The sequence below is a fragment of the Petromyzon marinus genome, chromosome 64 (assembly GCF_048934315.1).
Source record: "Petromyzon marinus isolate PM22_M1 ecotype Great Lakes invasive population chromosome 64, UKy_Petmar_22M1.pri1.0, whole genome shotgun sequence".
In the NCBI taxonomy this organism is placed as follows: Eukaryota; Metazoa; Chordata; class Hyperoartia; order Petromyzontiformes; family Petromyzontidae; genus Petromyzon; species Petromyzon marinus.
The window spans coordinates 12,865,562-12,887,933 of NC_133730.1; the positions used below are offsets into that span (position 1 = coordinate 12,865,562).

Genomic DNA, 22,372 nt, shown 5'->3' on the forward strand with positions numbered 1-22,372 from the left:
CACAGTGTTTACTTCCCCACGTAACATGGCTGACTGTGCCTCTACGGTGTTCAATTCCCCACGTAACATGGCTGACTGTGCCTCCACACACTCGCGCGTCCCGCTCCCCTCCTTTTGCTTGTGCCGATCCCGCCTGACAGCCTCCTCGCTTACGGCCTCCACAGGGATGGAGGCGAGGAAAGAGGAGGACGAGGAGGAGATTAAGAAGGAGGACGGCGGGGAGGAGATGGCAGCGCCCGGGGCCCCGAGGAAGAGGGAGCCAGGCGCGGCTCCCCACGGGAACTTCATCAACTAGGCGGCCTTCAACCCCCCGGCTCGACGCGTCGCGCTGCTGCCCCGCGAGCTTCTGAGGCGGCTCCTGCCGGAGTCCGCGCCGCCGTTCCTCGCCCTGGACATGGGCTGCAACAGCGGGGTGAGCGCAACTCCACGTTACCACGGACGGGGCTGAGGACGTCGACCGCTGGGGAAGGTTCTGAAACTCTCGGGACGTTCACTCGAACAAAGCCGTGGCTGTGAGACTCGTCCAGTCCCAGTGTGGTATAGTGTACTAGTCACTATGGTAGTGTACTAGTCACTGTGGTAGTGTGGTAGTGTACTAGTCACTGTGTAGTAGTGTGGTAGTGTACTAGTCACTGTGTGGTAGTGTGGTAGTGTACTAGTCACTATGGTAGTGTACTAGTCACTGTGGTAGTGTGGTAGTGTACTAGTCACTGTGGTAGTGTGGTAGTGTACTAGTCACTGTGGTAGTGTACTAGTCACTGTGGTAGTGTGGTAGTGTACTAGTCACTGTGGTAGTGTGGTAGTGTACTAGTCACTGTGTGGTAGTGTACTAGTCACTGTGTGGTAGTGTGGGGGTGTACTAGTCACTGTGTGGTAGTGTACTAGTCACTGTGTGGTAGTGTACTAGTCACTGTGTGGTAGTGTACTAGTCACTGTGTGGTAGTGTGGTAGTGTACTAATCACTGTGTGGTAGTGTGGGGGTGTACTAGTCACTGTGTAGTAGTGTGGTAGTGTACTAGTCACTGTGTGGTAGTGTACTAGTCACTGTGTAGTAGTGTGGTAGTGTACTAGTCACTGTGTGGTAGTGTACTAGTCACTGTGTGCGGGTGTACTAGTCACTATGGTAGTGTGGTAGTGTACTAGTCGCTGTGGTAGTGTGGTAGTGTACTAGTCACTGTGTGGTAGTGTACTAGTCACTGTGTGGTAGTGTGGTAGTGTACTAGTCACTGTGTGGTAGTGTACTAGTCACTGTGTGGTAGTGTACTAGTCACTGTGTGGGGGTGTACTAGTCACTATGGTAGTGTGGTAGTGTACTAGTCACTGTGGTAGTGTGGTAGTGTACTAGTCACTGTGTGGTAGTGTACTAGTCACTGTGTGGTAGTGTACTAGTCACTGTGTGGTAGTGTGGTAGTGTACTAGTCACTGTGTGGTAGTGTGGTAGTGTACTAATCACTGTGTGGTAGTGTGGGGGTGTACTAGTCACTGTGTGGTGGTGTGGTAGTGTACTAGTCACTGTGTGGGGGTTTACTAGTCACTGTGTGGTGGTGTGGTAGTGTACTAGTCACTGTGTGGTAGTGTGGGGGTGTACTAGTCACTGTGTGGTAGTGTGGGGGTGTACTAGTCACTGTGAGGTAGTGTGGGGGTGTACTAGTCACTGTGTGGTAGTGTGGGGGTGTACTAGTCACTGTGTGGTAGTGTGGGGGTGTACTAGTCACTGTGTGGTAGTGTACTAGTCACTGTGGTAGTGTGGTAGTGTACTAGTCACTGTGTGGTAGTGTGTTGGTGTACTAGTCACTGTGTGGTAGTGTACTAGTCACTGTGTGGTAGTGTACTAGTCACTGTGGTAGTGTGGGGGTGTACTAGTCGCTGTGTGGTAGTGTGGGGGTGTACTAGTCACTGTGTGGTAGTGTGTTGGTGTACTAGTCACTGTGTGGTGGTGCACTAGTCACTGTGTGGTAGTGTGGGGGTGTACTAGTCACAGTGTGGTAGTGTGGGGGTGTACTAGTCACTGTAGGGTAGTGTGGTAGTGTACTAGTCACTGTGTGGTAGTGTGGGGGTGTACTAGTCACTGTGTGGTAGTGTGGTAGTGTACTAGTCACTGTAGGGTAGTGTGGTAGTGTACTAGTCACTGTGTGGTAGTGTGGGGGTGTACTAGTCACTGTGTGGTAGTGTACTAGTCACTGTGGTAGTGTGGTAGTGTACTAATCACTGTGTGGTAGTGTTGAGGTGTACTAGTCACTGTGTGGTAGTGTGGGGGTGTACTAGTCACTGTTTGGTAGTGTGGTAGTGTACTAGTCACTGTGTGGTAGTGTTGAGGTGTACTAGTCACTGTGTGGTAGTGTTGAGGTGTACTAGTCACTGTGTGGTAGTGTGGTAGTGTACTAGTCACTGTGTGGTAGTGTGGGGGTGTACTAGTCATTGTGTGGTAGTGTGGTAGTGTACTAGTCACTGTGTGGTAGTGTGGTAGTGTACTAGTCACTGTGTGGTAGTGTGGTAGTGTACTAGTCACTGTGTGGTAGTGTGGTAGTGTACTAGTCACTGTGTGGTAGTGTACTAGTCACTGTGTGGTAGTGTACTAGTCACTGTGTAGTAGTGTGGTAGTGTACTAGTCACTGTGGTAGTGTGGTAGTGTACTAGTCACTGTGTGGTAGTGTACTAGTCACTGTCTGGTAGTGTACTAGTCACGGTGTGGTAGTGTACTAGTCACTGTGTGGTAGTGTGGTAGTGTACTAGTCACTGTGTAGTAGTGTGGTAGTGTACTAGTCACTGTGTGGTAGTGTGGTAGTGTACTAGTCACTGTGTGGGGGTTTACTAGTCACTGTGTGGTGGTGTGGTAGTGTACTAGTCACTGTGTGGTAGTGTGGGGGTGTACTAGTCACTGTGTGGTAGTGTGGGGGTGTACTAGTCACTGTGAGGTAGTGTGGGGGTGTACTAGTCACTGTGTGGTAGTGTGGGGGTGTACTAGTCACTGTGTGGTAGTGTGGGGGTGTACTAGTCACTGTGTGGTAGTGTACTAGTCACTGTGGTAGTGTGGTAGTGTACTAGTCACTGTGTGGTAGTGTGTTGGTGTACTAGTCACTGTGTGGTAGTGTACTAGTCACTGTGTGGTAGTGTACTAGTCACTGTGGTAGTGTGGGGGTGTACTAGTCGCTGTGTGGTAGTGTGGGGGTGTACTAGTCACTGTGTGGTAGTGTGTTGGTGTACTAGTCACTGTGTGGTGGTGCACTAGTCACTGTGTGGTAGTGTGGGGGTGTACTAGTCACAGTGTGGTAGTGTGGGGGTGTACTAGTCACTGTAGGGTAGTGTGGTAGTGTACTAGTCACTGTGTGGTAGTGTGGGGGTGTACTAGTCACTGTGTGGTAGTGTGGTAGTGTACTAGTCACTGTAGGGTAGTGTGGTAGTGTACTAGTCACTGTGTGGTAGTGTGGGGGTGTACTAGTCACTGTGTGGTAGTGTACTAGTCACTGTGGTAGTGTGGTAGTGTACTAATCACTGTGTGGTAGTGTTGAGGTGTACTAGTCACTGTGTGGTAGTGTGGGGGTGTACTAGTCACTGTTTGGTAGTGTGGTAGTGTACTAGTCACTGTGTGGTAGTGTTGAGGTGTACTAGTCACTGTGTGGTAGTGTTGAGGTGTACTAGTCACTGTGTGGTAGTGTGGTAGTGTACTAGTCACTGTGTGGTAGTGTGGGGGTGTACTAGTCATTGTGTGGTAGTGTGGTAGTGTACTAGTCACTGTGTGGTAGTGTGGTAGTGTACTAGTCACTGTGTGGTAGTGTGGTAGTGTACTAGTCACTGTGTGGTAGTGTGGTAGTGTACTAGTCACTGTGTGGTAGTGTACTAGTCACTGTGTGGTAGTGTACTAGTCACTGTGTAGTAGTGTGGTAGTGTACTAGTCACTGTGGTAGTGTGGTAGTGTACTAGTCACTGTGTGGTAGTGTACTAGTCACTGTCTGGTAGTGTACTAGTCACGGTGTGGTAGTGTACTAGTCACTGTGTGGTAGTGTGGTAGTGTACTAGTCACTGTGTAGTAGTGTGGTAGTGTACTAGTCACTGTGTGGTAGTGTGGTAGTGTACTAGTCACTGTGTGGTAGTGTACTAGTCACTGTGTGGTAGTGTGGGGGTGTACTAGTCACTGTGTGGTAGTGTGGTAGTGTACTAGTCACTGTGTGGTAGTGTACTAGTCACTGTGTAGTAGTGTGGTAGTGTACTAGTCACTGTGTGGTAGTGTACTAGTCACTGTGTAGTAGTGTGGTAGTGTACTAGTCACTGTGTGGTAGTGTACTAGTCACTCTGTGGGGGTGTACTAGTCACTATGGTAGTGTGGTAGTGTACTAGTCACTGTGGTAGTGTGGTAGTGTACTAGTCACTGTGTGGTAGTGTACTAGTCACTGTGTGGTAGTGTGGTAGTGTACTAGTCACTGTGTGGTAGTGTACTAGTCACTGTGTGGTAGTGTAATAGTCACTGTGTGGGGGTGTACTAGTCACTATGGTAGTGTACTACTCACTGTGGTAGTGTGGTAGTGTACTAGTCACTGTGTGGTAGTGTACTAGTCACTGTGTGGTAGTGTACTAGTCACTGTGTGGTAGTGTGGTAGTGTACTAGTCACTGTGTGGTAGTGTGGTAGTGTACTAGTCACTGTGTGGTAGTGTACTAGTCACTGTGGTAGTGTGGTAGTGTACTAGTCACTGTGTGGTAGTGTACTAGTCACTGTGTGGGGGTGTACTAGTCACTATGGTAGTGTGTTAGTGTACTAGTCACTGTGAGGTAGTGTGGTAGTGTACTAGTCACTGTGTAGTAGTGTGTTAGTGTACTAGTCACTGTGTGATAGTGTGGTAGTGTACTAGTCATTGTGTAGTAGTGTGGGGGTGTACTAGTCACTGTGTGGTAGTGTGGTAGTGTACTAGTCACTGTGTAGTAGTGTGGTAGTGTACTAGTCACTGTGTAGTAGTGTGGTAGTGTACTAGTCACTGTGGTAGTGTACTAGTCACTGTGTAGTAGTGTGGTATAGTACTAGTCACTGTGTGGGGGTGTACTAGTCACTATGGTAGTGTGGTAGTGTACTAGTCACTGTGGTAGTGTGGTAGTGTACTAGTCACTGTGTGGTAGTGTACTAGTCACTGTGTGGTAGTGTACTAGTCACTGCGGTAGTGTACTAGTCACTGTGTGGTAGTGTACTAGTCACTGTGTGGGGGTGTACTAGTCACTATGGTAGTGTACTAGTCACTGTGGTAGTGTGGTAGTGTACTAGTCACTGTGTGGTAGTGTGGTAGTGTACTAGTCACTGTGTGGTAGTTTACTAGTCACTGTGGTAGTGTGGTAGTGTACTAGTCACTGTGTGGTAGTGTACTAGTCACTGTGTGGGGGTGTACTAGTCACTATGGTAGTGTGTTAGTGTACTAGTCACTGTGAGGTAGTGTGGTAGTGTACTAGTCACTGTGTAGTGTGTTAGTGTACTAGTCACTGTGTGATAGTGTGGTAGTGTACTAGTCACTGTGTAGTAGTATGGGGGTGTACTAGTCACTGTGTGGTAGTGTGGTAGTGTACTAGTCACTGTGTAGTAGTGTGGTTGTGTACTAGTCACTGTGTGGTAGTGTGGGGGTGTACTAGTCACTGTGCGGTAGTGTGGGGGTGTACTAGTCACTGTGTGGTAGTGTGTGCGTGTACTAGTCACTGTGTGGTAGTGTCGGGGTGTACTAGTCACTGTGTGGTAGTGTAGTAGTGTACTAGTCACTGTGTGGTAGTGTGGGGGTGTACTAGTCACTGTGTGGTAGTGTACTAGTCACTGTGTGGTAGTGTGGTAGTGTACTAGTCACTGTGTGGTAGTGTGGTAGTGTACTAGTCACTGTGTGGTAGTGTGGTAGTGTACTAGTCACTGTGTGGGGGTGTACTAGTCACTTTGTGGTAGTGTGGTAGTGTACTAGTCACTGTGTGGTAGTGTGGGGGTGTACTAGTCACTGTGAGGTAGTGTGGGGGTGTACTAGTCACTGTGTGGTAGTGTGGGTGTGTACTAGTCACTGTGTGGTAGTGTACTAGTCACTGTGGTAGTGTGGTAGTGTAATAGTCACTGTGGTAGTGTGGTAGTGTACTAGTCCCTGTGGTAGCGTGGTAGTGTACTAGTCACTGTGTGGTAGTGTGTTGGTGTACTAGTCACTGTGTGGTAGTGTGGTAGTGTACTAGTCACTGTGTGGTAGTGTACTAGTCACTGTGGTAGTGTGGGGGTGTACTAGTCACTGTGTGGTAGTGTGGGGGTGTACTAGTCACTGTGTGGTAGTGTGTTGGTGTACTAGTCACTGTGTGGTGGTGTACTAGTCACTGTGTGGTAGTGTGGGGGTGTACTAGTCACTGTGTGGTAGTGTACTAGTCACTGTGTGGTAGTGTGGGGGTGTACTAGTCACTGTGTGGTAGTGTGGGGGTGTACTAGTCACTGTGTGGTAGTGTGGGGGTGTACTAGTCACTGTGTGGTAGTGTGGGGGTGTACAAGTCACTGTAGGGTAGTGTGGTAGTATACTAGTCACTGTGTGGTAGTGTGGGGGTGTACTAGTCACTGTGTGGTAGTGTGGTAGTGTACTATTCACTGTAGGGTAGTGTGGTAGTATACTAGTCACTGTGTGGTTGTGTGGGGGTGTACTAGTCACTGTGTGGTAGTGTGGTAGTGTACTATTCACTGTAGGGTAGTGTGGTAGTGTACTAGTCACTGTGTGGTAGTGTGGTAGTGTACTAGTCACTGTGTGGTAGTGTACTAGTCACTGTGGTAGTGTGGTAGTGTACTAGTCACTGTGTGGTAGTGTTGAGGTGTACTAGTCACTGTGTGGTAGTGTGGGGGTGTACTAGTCACTGTGTGGTAGTGTGGTAGTGTACTAGTCACTGTGTGGTAGTGTTGAGGTGTACTAGTCACTGTGTGGTAGTGTTAAGGTGTACTAGTCACTGTGTGGTAGTGTGGTAGTGTACTAGTCACTGTGTGGTAGTGTGGGGGTGTACTAGTCATTGTGTGGTAGTGTGGTAGTGTACTAGTCACTGTGTGGTAGTGTACTAGTCACTGTGTGGTAGTGTACTAGTCACTGTGTGGTAGTGTGGTAGTGTACTAGTCACTGTGTGGTAGTGTAGGGGTGTACTAGTCACAGTGGGGTAGTGCGGGTGGCCATGGGCCTGAGACATGTTTACAAAAATGCATTTTCACCTTTCTCCCACAGATGGAATACACTACCCCATATGCGCGTTGTTCATCAAACACGTGAGTCATGGAAATTCATCATTAGCTCCAGACTTTTTGTCAATTAACTGCTGGATGAAGGCCTATGCCATGCCATGTTGGTCACGGGTGGTTTTGGCAATCAAGGTTGCTGAAGGTGCGTGTCAAGGACTGGTTCAGACATATCACCGGTTTGAGGCGTTTATTAGATATTTAAAGTTGCATTCATGTCAGTAGCTGAACATCGAACTTGGTCTCGTTGGATTTTTTGACCTAGAATCACTGCGTCATAGGTTTGTATTGAATAAAGTTGCATCTAATACTGTGGCCAGAATCAAAATATTCATACTGGAGGAATGCGATGAGCGATAAAGCTCTTTTTCGCAGACGTCCAGTAGAAGGAGGGTAAGAACGTTACAACAACAAAAAATACAAAACATGATAGTAGTGCAAAGTGCAAGAGAGGTAAACACATCACCCAAACACATACAAATAAAACTAAACCATCCCCATCCTACCGGGCAAAGCCCACTGAGGTATTAACTTATTTTCATTATGAATAATGAAGTACTCCATCCTCGCATCACGTCTGTTTTTTTACGACATTCTCCAGCAAAGAAACAAACCCGCCACCGGTGTCCTCGTGTTTTCTCGCAGGAGCTGACGGTGGCTGTGTATCGGCACCTGACGGGGCTGGACCAGCCCGAGGGTGGACGCTCTGGGCAGGTTGCCCGCGTGCTGCCGCTGTCTGTGCTGGCGTGCGACCTGGACGCCGATCTGGTGGAGCGTGCACGGGGCGACAATCCTCACCCGGAGGTCATCGCCTACGAGACGTTTGACTTCATGGACACCGCAGCACGAGACGCCGCGCTGGACGCCTTCCTGCGACGCCACGGCCGGGCGCGCTTTGACCTGTGCCTGTGCATGTCGGTGACGATGTGGATTCACCTGCACCACGGCGATGCCGGCCTGCGGCGTTTCCTCGCGGCCGCCGCGCGCACCGCCACCTTCCTGTTGGTCGAGCCGCAGCCGTGGAGGTGCTACCGAGCGGCCGCGCGCCGCCTGCGCCGTCTGGGGCTGGCCGAGTTCCCCCTCCTGCCGGATCTGCGGCTCCTGCGTGGGGCTGGCGGCGGTGGCGGCCGCGCGGAGGCCGATGAGCTGGCCGCCTTGCTGGGAGAGGAGGGAGACATGCGCTTGCTGTCCAGCCTGGGCAGCACCGAGTGGGGGCGGTCCCTGCTGCTGTTTGGACGAACGGGAGTGGCCTTGGGATGCATTGACAAAAGTACCGATTGAAACTGCGTTGCTGCTGTGGCCTTCGAGGATCTGTTGCCTATTTGGAGAGAATTCGTGGTCGGAAATGTTAAGTGTTTGTCAGTTTTTAACACCTTTATTTGTTGATGGTACATTGTTTTCTCGTCGTGCGTGTAAATGCAGCATGTTGTTGAAAACGTGTTATAATTTATCAGAATATTATATATATAAAGTGACAACAATGCAAAACGTACCTTTTTTGTACCTTTGAAAATAAAATTGTATGCAAAAAGAGTTGTCAGTTTTGAAGGACCCAACCAGAATCATTTATGATAAAGGGAATGAATGGGTTTTTTTTTTTTATAAATGGGACAACAGCATCTCATAAAATGGAAAATGAATATCACCAACTTCAAATCATTGTTTGGAGGAGGCATTTTGAAAATTATATCAAACCCAGCCCATGGAAGACATACAGAAATATTTCCTCTTCACATGCGATTTTCCTCAAATAATTTAAGGCAGCTCATGATGTGACAGTGGAGGCTGCTTTGTAAAGGTGAACTATGTCCCTGTTTCCTTTGGATTTCCACGTGCATCTGAAATATTTTTGAAATGCACATGTAAATGTTTTGGATACGCCACTTTTATATTTATAGTGAAATAAAATCTGAACATTGTAAATAGTTGATGGGTGCATTGTAATTGTGTGAAGTCATAATTGCCATTCATCCTCCCATTAACCACAACATCTGGTATGGAGGCAATCCATCCCATGTTCCTGTCCAGTGAGCTCCCTCCGCTCCATAAATATCTTTGTTGTGTTGTCTATATGCACAGTTTGCAGAGTGCACTCAGACTGACATAAGTGCCGTTGCGATATCACCACGACCGAGTGGCAACTAGCGTGCAATGCTCTGTTTGATAGATATGTTTCAGCAGTTAAGGGTGAAAAGTTAGACAAGCGGGATTTGATTGCTGAAAAAAAATCTTCGGGTTGGCCATCGCAAACGATGATGACTGCCGAGAAGAGCTGCTCGTAGCATTTTCCTGCACGCTGGTGGGAAGAGCCCAGCAACTTGAGCGGAAGCATCGATCGCACTGTCGGCAAGAGTTGCTCGTCTGCTGAATGGGACTTGTGTTGTGCCGTTACTGGTGTTGATGCCGATGGGTTCTCTCACGTTTTTCTTTAATCCGCTTGGCTGAGTCGGCTATGGAACTTCTCCACTGCTTACAGCTGCTCTCAAAGTAAACATCTAGAAAAAATATCTACGGACAAAAATAATGCTTACCCAATGTTACTGATAATCTTGGACCAATATCTTTAAATGGTAACTGTTTGAGGCCAAACCAGTGTGATGAGACCCATGGAGATGACACTTCTCCGTTGTACCTACTGCAAACAGGGTACGCAGCAGCATTGGTGCCTGATTAGATTTCTTGAAGTGGAATCTGATCATTTGCTGTAACTGCTGCAATGGAACAATCTTTGCGGTGGCGGAATGTTATGACACGTCTGTTATTCATAGCCATGCACTTAGTGTCCTGCCTCGCACAAGCATACAATGTCACCGACCATCCAAAATTATAATTTCAATCATGAAAGAATCTTACAAGTTAGTGAGTTTTTTTCGTACATACGTCAGGAAGCAGCTGGTTGTGTATGGAGCTGGTTAAGCATGGGGCTGGTTATGCATGGGGCTGGTTATGCATGGGGCTGGTTATGCATGGGGCTGCTTATGCATGGGGCTGCTTATGCATGGGGCTGGTTATGCATGGGGCTGGTTATGCATGGGGCTGCTTATGCATGGGGCTGGTTATGCATGGGGCTGGTTATGCATGGGGCTGGTTATGCATGGGGCTGGTTAAGCGGGTGTGAATTATCGTGTGTGGGAGGGAGGGGAGTCAGTCTAATTTCCAGTTTAGTCAAGTAAACTCAGGGTCTCTGGAGTGGCATTCATGAGGGGGCCCCAGATATGGGACAACTCCCCTTCCCTATTCCTCAGTTTAAGACTCAAGTGTTCTAAAGCTACTACACCGTTGTCTCGTGAGTAGAGCTCTGAGTAGTGTTCTACCCACCTGGCCATTTGCTCTTGTTTATTAGTGATGATGGCCCCTGTGCTGGATTTAAGGGGGGCAGTCCTCCTGATGTTTGGACCAAAGGCTGTCTTGATGCCTTCATACATGGCACGGATATTGCCAGTGTCAGAGGCGAGTTGGATCCTACTACTCAGATTCACCCAGTAGTCGTTGGCACAGCGTCTGGCGGTCGTTTGAGCTGCACTGCGAGCAGCTTTCAGTGCCCTTAACGATCCTGTACTTGGGACTTGCTTGTACTTCAAGAGCGCCATGCGTTTGGCTTGGAGGATGGGTTCCAATATAGCCAGGTGTTCCTCAAACCAGTCTGTGTTCTGCCTTGTCTGCTTGCCGAAGCTATTGATGGCTGCATTAAAGATGGCGTCTCTGATGTATGCCCACTTTGTCTCCACGCTTCCATCTGGTGTGTCGTGTAGGGACTGCTCAAGGCTGTGTTGGAAAATCGAGGGAGCTCTGGGAGGGATGTCTTGGCAGAGTTGATGCGTAGGTAGCGCTTTTGTTTGAGTCTGTGTATCTTTTTGGGGCGTAGTCTGACCTTGCTGGATACCAGCGAGTGGTCGGTGTCACAGACTGCACTGTGGTAGCTGCGTGTGATGAGTACCGAGTTGAGGAGGGCTCGTCGGGTGATGACGAGGTCCAGTTGGTGCCAATTAAGAGACCTTGGATGTCTCCATGATACTTTATGGCATGGTTTTGTGAGAAAGATTGAGTTTGTGATACAGAGATTGTGGTATGAACAAAGCTCCAGTAGTCTTTGGCCACTGGAATTTATCTTTCCAATGCCATGATAGCCAAGGCATGCGGGCCACGCGTCGTGGTCAGCCCCAACCCTTGCATTGAAGTCTCCCAACAGAAACATGTGCTCAGAGCTGGGGATTTTGCGAATAATATTGTGAAGCTCTTCATAGAATTGGTCATGAATCTCCGGAGGTGAGTAGAGTGTTGGGGCGTTGACACTCAGGATGTTTACATGGCCAGAAGCAGTGAGCAATCTCATGAGTAGAATCCGCTCGGAGCCTGCAGTCGGTGGTTCTATCATGCCAAGGAGTGTGTTTTTGACAGCGAACCCAACACCATGTTGCCTTGGTTCGTTCTGCTGTTTTCCTTGCCAGTAGAAAGTGTAGTCACTCTCTCGTAGTGAGCCACTGCCAGCAAGCCGGGTCTCCTGCAGTGCTGCAATATCGACATGGAGTCTCGCCAACTCCCTGTCGATAACTCCAGTCTTGCGGATGTCCTCAATCTGCAATAGATCTTCGGAGAGTCCAGAACACATTGTGCGTACATTCCAGCTTGCAAAATGAAGGGCTGGAACCTTCTTTCGTTTTGTTTTGCTTTTGTCTGGTGCAAGTTTTGCAGCCCACTTGTCTGGTGATGAACCGTAAGGTCCAAGCCCCATTGGAGCAGGTGAGCCGTGGCGGGAAAGGACCTTATTGGCCGGGGGCTGCCCAGCCTGAGGCGGGTGGCGGTAGCTATCCATTGGGGTGCAATGACCCCTCCCACCGACGATGGAAACCCGTGGCGCCCATTTTTTACGCCAATCTAAAATGAGCTTATAACCCGTGACTGCTGCCATCCGTGTTTCTTGGCCACGATTAGGTGGCCGAGGAGTGTCCTCTCCCCATTTTTGCACCTCTTGTTAGTGCAAAGCCCGGGCAGGTTATTCTGGAAATCCTGGGTTGCCCATGCGTCAGGATCCCCCCTCGGCCTTGCCGGTGATGTCCAAAGGAGTGCGTAGCACGACGTTTGGTACCAGTTTGGCTGCAGGGGCTGCCGGGAATGTGCCGCAGTGCGTCACAAAACCGCCTGAGGGGCCCCACTCCTGATTTTCTGTCGGGGTTTACTCCCTTAGCCATTGACTCTCCCGAGACACTCACAAGGCAGTGAGAAAACTGCGTAACCCTGGGAGGGGCCCTTACCAGCTACTGACAGCCGGGCCAGCTGTGCCTGGGACTCGCGTAAGGCAGGGTCGTCACGCCCTGAGGTAGTTTATCACAAACTACCCGCTACCACACCGCGGGGCCAAATTGGTCACCCCGTGCCCCTTACAAATCTCAACGTTCATCTTACAAAGTCCCATCACAAGGGGAGAAACACAAAACATTGTTTTGCCCGTTTTGAAACGGCTCTAGTAAGCCGTATGGACCTGAAAAACTAAATTTCCCTTCGGCTCTAAGAGATTTGTTTGTGACTGAACTGGAGATTAATGAATGATAAACCAGCCAGGGCTTCCCTCGCTGTACGCGGGTTCGGTTTGTTGCGCTATTTCACGCTGTGGAGGCCGTCCATAAATGACGTCACGCGATTTTGGACGATTTTTGACCCTCCCCCCCCCCCCCATCGTCACGCGGCGTCACAAAAAGTCAGACCCCCCCCTCAAATATGACGTCACAAAGCTGTGCTCCGCCCCCCCCCCCCCCCCCCCAAAATATAAAACATGCTTCAAATCGCTTTGAACTATTGTCATTGTAGTGCATATTTAATGTGGCGCTGCACTCTGATGTTATGGGAGAAAAGATTTGTTAAAAAGTCTATTTAATTAAGTAGAACGTGTTGTCTATATTTATTTAAGGTGACGTCATATTTCTCAACCCCCCCCCCCTCATCGTCACACATCGTCACAAATGTCTGACCCCCCCCCCCCCCCCACGTGCGTGACGTCATTTATGGACGGCCCCAGTGCAATGCGGCTACCTCTGACCCAAAAGTCGCTCTCTGGGGTTGCGTGCGCGTGTGTGGTGGGGGGAGCGGTGGCGCAGCAGTTAGCGCGCTGCGCTACGAACCCCGACTACAGGGATGAAAATGATTAAGAGAGGCGTATCAGGGCAGAGCAAAGTGCTTATTGTTATCTTAACTTAATAATGAAACGTAACTGAGCCATATGCCTTAAGCAGAACGTTTTTTTTTCAAACAGATGCATCACAAACGGAAAATAGAACCAATGTTTAGAAATGCACAAGGAAGCGTAGAGATGATGCACATCCTAAGAAAAACACTGATACTGGAAGACGGACACGTCAATTGGACATCATATGCAAATTAAGGACGTAATTTTAGTTTAGAAAGGTGGGGTGAGGCAGGACACACAACTTGAAGTGATGACGGCCGGTGGTCGAGACTAACGTGGGAATGGGAGCTAAGGAAGGAACACAACCGGCAGTGTCAACTGCGGAGATGGAGTGAATAAATCAACAGTATCTGAATTTTGATTTGTGAGAATTTTATTGTTTTATATCTTTATTATTGTATTTTCTTTGGTTCTTTCGGTAAAGTCACGTAGAATGAGAATAAAATAATAAAATAACACAATAAAATTCTCACGACGTTTTGGCCACAACGCAAGCGGCCGTCTTCAGGTGAAAGGTACAGAACTGTCGGGACGACAGAGCTTCAATGAACAATGTTAAGATTCGTAGCGACTTTTAAGCTGGTTGGGAGAAGTGAGGCACCTTGACAAAGGGGTTTACATAGCAATAGCTGAGGGATTAGCTTGTGACTGGTCACGGAAATGGCTATGTTACAGTCAAAACCTACACATCCACAGAGGCAACTAGTAATTTAGCATTGAAATAGCTAAGGGATTAGCTTGTGCAAATAGCTGAGGGATTAGCTTCTGAATGGTCACGGAAATGGCTATGTTAAAGTCAAAACCTACACATCCACAGAGGCAACTAGTAATTTAGCATTGAAATAGCTAAGGGATTAACTTGTGACTGGTCACAGGAATGGCTATGTTAAAGTCAAAACCTACACATCCACCGAGGCAACTAGTAATTTTGCATTGAAATAGCTAAGGGATTAGCTTGTGACTGGTCACAGAAATAGATGTTAAAATAAAGGCCTACACATCCACAGAGCTTCAATGAACGCTGTTAAGATTCGTAGCGACTTTTAAGCTGGTTGGGAGAAGTGAGGCACCTTGACAAAGGGGTTTACATATCAAATAGCTAAGGGATTAGCTTGTGACTGGTCACAGAAATAGATGTTAAAGTCAAAGCCGACACATCCACAGAGGCACCTCGTTCATGGACGCCAAAGGGGGCTGCAACAACTCAACTGTCATACAGTAAAGCGATGTGCAAACCAACCGGCAACCATGAGAGATTCGTTCATGAGGCCATCCACATATACAAACACATAGACAATTTCAACCGAGAAGATGGATTCTGGCTTAGTAACCATTGGAAAGATGTTTTAAACCATTTCGGTTCTTAATTAATAGTATTTTACGAGGACCTTCAGACTGCAGCTCTTTCGCTGGCACTGACTTTTAATACCTCTCACACCACGGTTAATGGTATGGTTTATAACATGGAGTATAACAGCGCCTCGCAGCTGTTTCTCCCCTCCTTCCTCCTCTGCTCCAACCATGGATGGACTCGTCCGTCTGAACGTAGCTGTCCGTGGTGAGGAAGGTAAGAATCCACCCGTTTTTTCACCATATAACATTGTGATATAACATTGAGGTAGTTTATATTTTAGTTTTTATTGGTTTATTATATGATATTCATTATATAGTGTAGTGTATATCCAGTGAATGTTAATAGCTAGCTAATTGAAGAATATATTGAGTACATTTATTATATTGATGTAATTTAGAATTAGGTTTTGCACATCGCTTTACTGTATGACAGTTGAGTTGTTGCAGCCCCCTTTGGCGTCCATGTACGAGGTCCCTCTGTGGATGTGTAGGCTTTGACTTTAACATAGGTATTTCTATGACCAGTCACAAGCTTATCCCTTATCTATTTCAATGCTAAATTCTCCTGTTTGATTTGTACTAGGTGCCTCTGTGGATGTGTAGGTTTTTACTTTAACATAGCCATTTCCGTGACCAGTCACAAGCTAACCCCTCAGCTATTTGATATGTAAACCCCTTTGTCAAGGTGCCTCACTTCTCCCAACCAGCTTAAAAGTCGCTACGAATCTTAACAGCGTTCATTGAAGCTCTGTGGTTGTGTAGGCCTTTACTTTAACATCTATTTCTGTGACCAGTCACAAGCTAATCCCTTAGCTATTTCAATGCTAAATTACTAGTTGCCTCTGTGGATGTGTAGGTTTTGACTTTAACATAGCCATTTCCGTGACCAGTCACAAGCTAATCCCTCAGCTATTTGATATGTAAACCCCTTTGTCAAGGTGCCTCACTTCTCCCAACCAGCTTAATAGTCGCTACGAATTTTAACAGCGTTCATTGAAGCTCTGTGGATGTGTAGGCCTTTACTTTAACATCTAATTCTGTGACCAGTCACAAGCTAATCCCTTAGCTATTTCAATGCTAAATTACTAGTTGCCTCTGTGGATGTGTAGGTCTTTACTTTAACATAGCCATTTCTGTCACCAGTCACAAGCTAATCCCTCAGCTATTTGCACAAGCTAATCCCTTAGCTATTTCAATGCTAAATTACTAGTTGCCTCTGTGGATGTGTATGTTTTGACTTTAACATAGCCATTCCTGTGACCAGTCACAAGCGAATCCATTATCTATTTCAATGCTAAATTACTAGTTGCCTCTGTGGATGTGTAGGTTTTGACTTTAACATAGCCATTTCCGTGACCAGTCACAAGCTAATCCCTCAGCTATTGATATGTAAACCCCTTTGTCAAGGTGCCTCACTTCTCCCAACCAGCTTAAAAGTCGCTACGAATCTTAACATCGTTCATTGAAGCTCTGTCGTCCCGACAGTTCTTTACCTTTCACCTGAAGACGGCCGCTTGCGTTGTGGCCAAAACGTCGTGAGAATTTTATTGTGTTTTTTTATTATTTTATTCTCATTCTACGTGACTTTACCAAAAGAACCAAAGAAGATGAATCCTTGCAGTCACGAAAGCTTCAAATCGAAAAATATAACTTTATTGTTTCCCTTCTACGTGACTTCACCGAAAGAACCAAGAATATAGTATATGAATTAGATCATTTATTTATTTTTCTGACTTTATAATTAATCGTACACTTTAATTGCACTAGTTTAATATCTTAAGGTTTAGTTTCTAATTCTCTAGGATAAAACAAGTTATTTTGTCAAAAAAAATGACGTTAATTGGCGCATACATTGAAAGTGCATTTTTAAATTAACCGTGTCAGTCTTCAAATACTGTTCTGGTTATTCCCACCTTGTTGGTGTCCCTATTGTCTCCTGCACCCACTAACAACGGAGTTATTGTTGGGGTGGAGAGAAGCACAGCCAGCAGCCAGCCAGGAAACTCGAGACATAGAATATTTTAATAGCAGCGTGACTTACACTGCTACAGCAGCGATGTTGTCATGTAACTATTTACATTCTCTGTGTCGCAAACATTAAATGGAAACTAATTTTTTCTGTGGTACGCTTGTCCCCACGATTTGAGGGCCAATTCCTTAGCGAAGAATTTACTACCAATTGAAGGATGATACAAGTGAAATGTGAAGTTGTAAGATTGATCTTAGATCATTGCAAGCCAATCCCAAATTCTGAGTGCGGAGTGACTCGGCAGGGCCGACGGCGTGAGCCCTGCACCTTGGGAGTTGTCATGGACAGGGAGCAATGAGGCCGCGTTACCGGTTGTCTTAGTTTTGGGGAATTCTGTCTCCAGAACTCTGGTCCACAGTAACGATGAAACAAACACAATGTAGAAAAAAGAACAGTTGCAAATGTTGCAGGAAATTGAAAGGCATTTTATTACAAAAATCATTACCATTCACACAAACAGTATAGTATTATAGTAGTTCGAAAATTAGACTGTAGAAAATAGTCATGTGTAATGATGAAAAATACTTGAATATAACATTTATCATTATCTTATTGCAATATATGAACGTGTAATGGCAAATTAAAACGATGCGATACGATTTGACAATCCTTTACAGCGATACACTTAATCCAGTGAAGTTGAATGTGAACGCTGAAACACGTAAATATTACTGAACATATCGTGAATAGAAGAAACTGATTTAACAAAATATCCATGCAATTAAAACATCAATGAAGCAGGTTGCTGGAATGGATGCTCCAGGCGCCACTCTACGCGTGAGTGGTGCCAGTGGACTGAGAGGCCGTGCCAGGAGTCGCTGTCGCTGGCTGCACAATGACCACCACCCTCTCGGCCGCTGCAGGGAGGGCGCGGCGCTGAGCCTTGAACTTCAGCTTCCCGTCTTCAGTCAAGCAGCAGCTCACGCTCTGCGGGTCCACGTCCCTGGGCAGCTGCGTCTCCCTGTGGAACTCCTGGCAGCTGTGACTGTAGCTGCCGCTGCTGACTTCTCCGCTCTTCACCTCGCGCCGTCCGGCCACCACCAGCTTGTCTCCAGACACCTTCACGGCCAGGTCCTGTGGGGAGAAGTCCTGCACGTCCAGGGACGCGACAAACCCGCCTCCCTGCTCCTGTGGATCTTCAATCTGGAACCCACTGCTCACGGCCGGCTGCTGCAGCAGTGCGTCTCAGAGGCTGCCCGGAGCCCGCGTGTGGCTGCTGAGCTGATCGACTCCACGGAAGATTCTCTCCATCCTCTCGATCTCGCTCCTCATGTCTCGCTGCAGCTGCTGGAAAATACTTTCACCGCGGGGGTTCCAGACCGGCCAGCCTGGCCAGACGCTCCTCTCCATCACGTGCATCGCAGGGAAGTAAACACTGAGGGCCATGCTTGTTGATGTGCTTCACAGTGAGGCTCGCTTCAGCTGTGAGCGGTGCTCCCTCCTCCGCCGATGTTCTGCCAGTGCAGCTACAGGAGCTGCTTTTATAGCCCTGGCAGTAGCTATGAGCAGATGCCAGGGGGAGCCAGAAGCGTCCAGAATGACGCAGCTGCTCCCAGGGCTTCCCTCATCCACAGAAAATAGCAGTGACTCAAACCTGGGGTTCAGCTGTGTGACGCCTTCTCTAAACTAAAAATGATATTTCCATTGGAAACAAGCAGGCAAGACACAACTTTAATACACTATAGTACACCAGGACAGTGATATTTTGAAATGTACATATTGTCAATGAGAAAACGTGGTGTGCATTTGTGTCATTCCTTCACGTAAAGTCCTGGTCACAAAAGCAAAGTTTATGGGGAATAATAATACCCATTTTATATAGTTTTGAGGCATAAGCAATTAGAAAATAACACTTACTACCCAGGAACAAAAATCGTGTTACATAGTGAATTATCAGTGCAGAGCAAATTCCATGGCAGTAAACTGCTCACAGACTGCAGCCCGAGACACGAGTCACGCTCTTGATTCTGTGCGGATGGAGGAAGCCCCTGGGAGCAGCTGCGTCATTCTGGATTCTTCTGGCTGCCCCTGGCATCTGCTCGTAGCTACTGCCAGGGCTATAAAAGCAGCTCCTGTAGCTGCACTGGCAGAACATCGGAAGAGCAGGGAGCAGCGCTAACAGCTGAAGCGAGCCTCACTGTGAAGCACATCAACATGGAAGCATGAGATGTCCTTAATTAACGCTAAGACACATTAATCAAAAACGCTAAAACACCTATTAGCAACATCAGTAAGGATGAGCGCTTTGAGCTTCCTCAATTAAAAAAGAGAGAGGACATCGTCATCCTCTCAGCCGACAAGAGCGATGTCACTGTCATCATGGAAAAAAAAACACATACAATAACAAAATTCAGGACCTACTGAATGATTGTAGCTATACCAAAGTCAATAGAGATCCCACCAACCGCCTTGTTACAAAAACCAACAATATCATCACTGATTCAACATCTTTAATCGAACCAACCAAGCGGCTTTCCTTAAAACCCTCTGCTGCTAGACCACACAGATTTTATGGCTTACCAAAAATCCATAAAGAAGATACACCACTTCGTTCTATCATCTTCATCATTAACTCACCCACCCACAAACTGGCCCGATTTCTGTCTGAGACCTTACAACCATTCACTGGTAAGACCACCTCAGCTGTACTTAAATCAGCTCACTTGGTATCGTTAATTAAGGACATCTCACTATCTCCAGGTGATTTGCTTGTCACTTTCGATCTAGTATCGTTGTTTACCAAAGTTCCTGTGCCTGACACCATTACAATCATTGAAGATGTGGTCCAACAAGGATTGAATGCTGATGTTCCGGCCCTGGTTAGACACTGCCCAACACTTACTTCACCTGGAATGGAACATTGTACAAACAAGTTGAAGCTACCCCAATGGATTCGCCCTTATCTCCAGTTGTAGCCAATGTTTTCATGGAAAAATGTTTTGAGACAGATGCCATCCAGGCATCCACCCTACGTCTTTGTCTAAGAGGTACATAGATGACACGTTCGTCATCTGGCCACATGGCCTACCAGATCTGGGCCAATTTTTCAACCACATCAATTCCATACACCCAGCGATCAGATACACGATGGAGATGGAAAAGGATGGCAAATTAACATTCTTGGATGTTTTAATCGTACAGAGACCAGATGGCTCAATGGTACACTCTGTCTACAGGAAAGCCACCCATATGAATGCCTAACAAAACCTGACTCCCACCACCATCCATCCCAGAAGAATTCTCTCATCATAACTCTACACCATAGAGCTCGATGTATTTCCGACCATCACCGCCTAGCCAGTGAACTGGAACACGTACACCAAGGCCTCAAGATGAATGGATATTTAGACTACACAATCCGAAAAGCTATCATCCCAACCATTGGGAAGGAACCATCTGAGGACCCAATCAAAACCATCACCTTGCCATACATAGCAGGGGTCACCAAAAATATTTCCAAAATCATGAGCAAACACAAGATCCAGGTTCGATTCAACACAGTACATAACATTTGTGATCTGATCCCATCTGTGAAGGATGTGATCCCTGACATGCAATACCCCGACGTCTAAAAACTAAGCTGCGTCTGCGGCAGTAGTTACATTGGGGAAACTAAGTGACATGTCTCGGACCGTGTTCGTGAACATAAGGCAGATCTGAAACACGGTAGGACCAATACCTCAGCCATGGCTGATCATTGTTTTAATGCTGTGGGCATACACGAAATTGATTTTTCCAAGACGAAGTTACTCTGCAAACCCACTGCTTATCAGCAAAGATTCGTTAATGAAGCCTTCCAGATGGGTTAACACAGACACAATTTCAACCGACTTTGGTACAAACTGAGCAATCATTGGAAGGACGTTATTAACCAGTTTAAGTCATGACGGGCCATGATGTTCCCAGCCTACCACCTTCTGATATTAGTTGTTTTTTTCGGCTCTCTGATTTTTTACATTAACAGATGTCATTTCTCACTAACACAGCTACCTCGTGTGCCATCCTCGAGGCTGCTGCTTCAGGATCTCCCATTAACATGCTAATCTCTCACATTAACATAGCCACCTTGGCGCACTCGCCGTGAAGGAGTCTCGGCGATCTTGCATTGACATGCTAATTTCTGCCTGGCAGCCCTGTGATTGGTGGAAAGCCCACCACCGCCGCGGTCGCTACCCACCACTTGCATTGGCATTGGCTGCTGACATTTGGGCCACGCCCTTTTCAAACCTTTATACCTTTATAAGCAGTTGTTTTTAGCAGCTAACCCCACTTTTCCTGATGACGACCGCTCGTGTTGCGATTGAAACGTCGTGATATTTTTATTATGTTTTCTTATTTTTTCTCTCTACGTGACTTTACCTAAAGACCCAAACAATATGAATTCCTGCAGTCATGAAAGCTTTGAATCAAGGTTGATTAAATGTCAAGTATTGGAGATTTAATTCTGATACAATTATGTTAGTTTTTATTGATTTTGGCGCAGTTTCAAATAATTATTTTTATATCAGTATTTACGTAACTACACTCGTTTACATTCGGCTGTACTCAGCTCACCATTCCTTTGAACTAATAAAAAACTTCTGCTTAACAATTATTAAACATCCTCAGTTGTGTGTCATTAGGTTCAGTATACAAACTGGACTAACAACATTTGGTTTTATGCAACAAAAACTTTATTTCAAAATGTATTTTTTAAAAAGTGTACTGACGAAAGCAACAAATTAAACGTTCTAAATTATATTGTACGTGTACTGCATACAATGTTAACAGTAAGAGCTCAAAGCAGGAACGTACATGTACACCAGATAACTATATTCGTGTGTAAACAATAAATTGCTTACAATATTGTACTTAATGTTGCCCGGTGAAATGAAACATTCTAAATCTAATGAGTCGCATTGTAAATAACATCCTACAGGCTGTTAATATTACTGTTTAGATACGACACATTACATGTCTTTAACATTCTCATGAAGACAAATTACAAAATGCATGACATTGTATCACACTGAATTCCAGCACGAATACTGTTAAATAGTTAGACTACTGGAATGGATGCTCCAGGCACCACTCTACGCGTGAGTGGTGCCAGTGGACTGAGAGGCCGTGCCAGGAGTCGCTGTCGCTGGCTGCTCAATGACCACCACCCTCTCGGCCGCTGCAGGGAGGGCGCGGCGCTGAGCCTTGAACTTCAGCTTCCCGTCTTCAGTCAAGCAGCAGCTCACGCTCTGCGGGTCCACGTCCCTGGGCAGCTGCGTCTCCCTGTGGAACTCCTGGCAGCTGTGGCTGTAGCTGCCGCTGCTGACTTCTCCGCTCTTCACCTCGCGCCGTCCGGCCACCACCAGCTTGTCTCCAGACACCTTCACGGCCAGGTCCTGTGGGGAGAAGTCCTGCACGTCCAGGGACGCGACAAACCCGCCTCCCTGCTCCTGTGGATCTTCAATCTGGAACCCACTGCTCACGGCCGGCTGCTGCAGCAGTGCGTCTCCGTGGCTGCCCGGGGCCCGCGTGTGGCTGCTGAGCTGATCGACTCCACGGAAGATTCTCTCCATCCTCTCGATCTCGCTCCTCATGTCTCGCTGCAGCTGCTGGAAGAGACTTTCACCG

General features: G+C 47.1%; 1 protein-coding gene across 1 annotated transcript; it reads left to right on the plus strand.

Moving 5' to 3' along the window:
* Nucleotides 1-204: 204 nt before the first annotated feature.
* On the plus strand, nt 205-9,127 carry LOC142906377 (pre-miRNA 5'-monophosphate methyltransferase-like; the record flags this gene model as incomplete). Its single annotated transcript, XM_076054035.1, has 3 exons — nt 205-469; nt 7,192-7,232; nt 7,848-9,127. Coding segments are annotated over 3 exons (942 nt in total), but the record flags the coding sequence as incomplete, so codon positions are not given.
* Nucleotides 9,128-22,372: the final 13,245 nt, after the last annotated feature.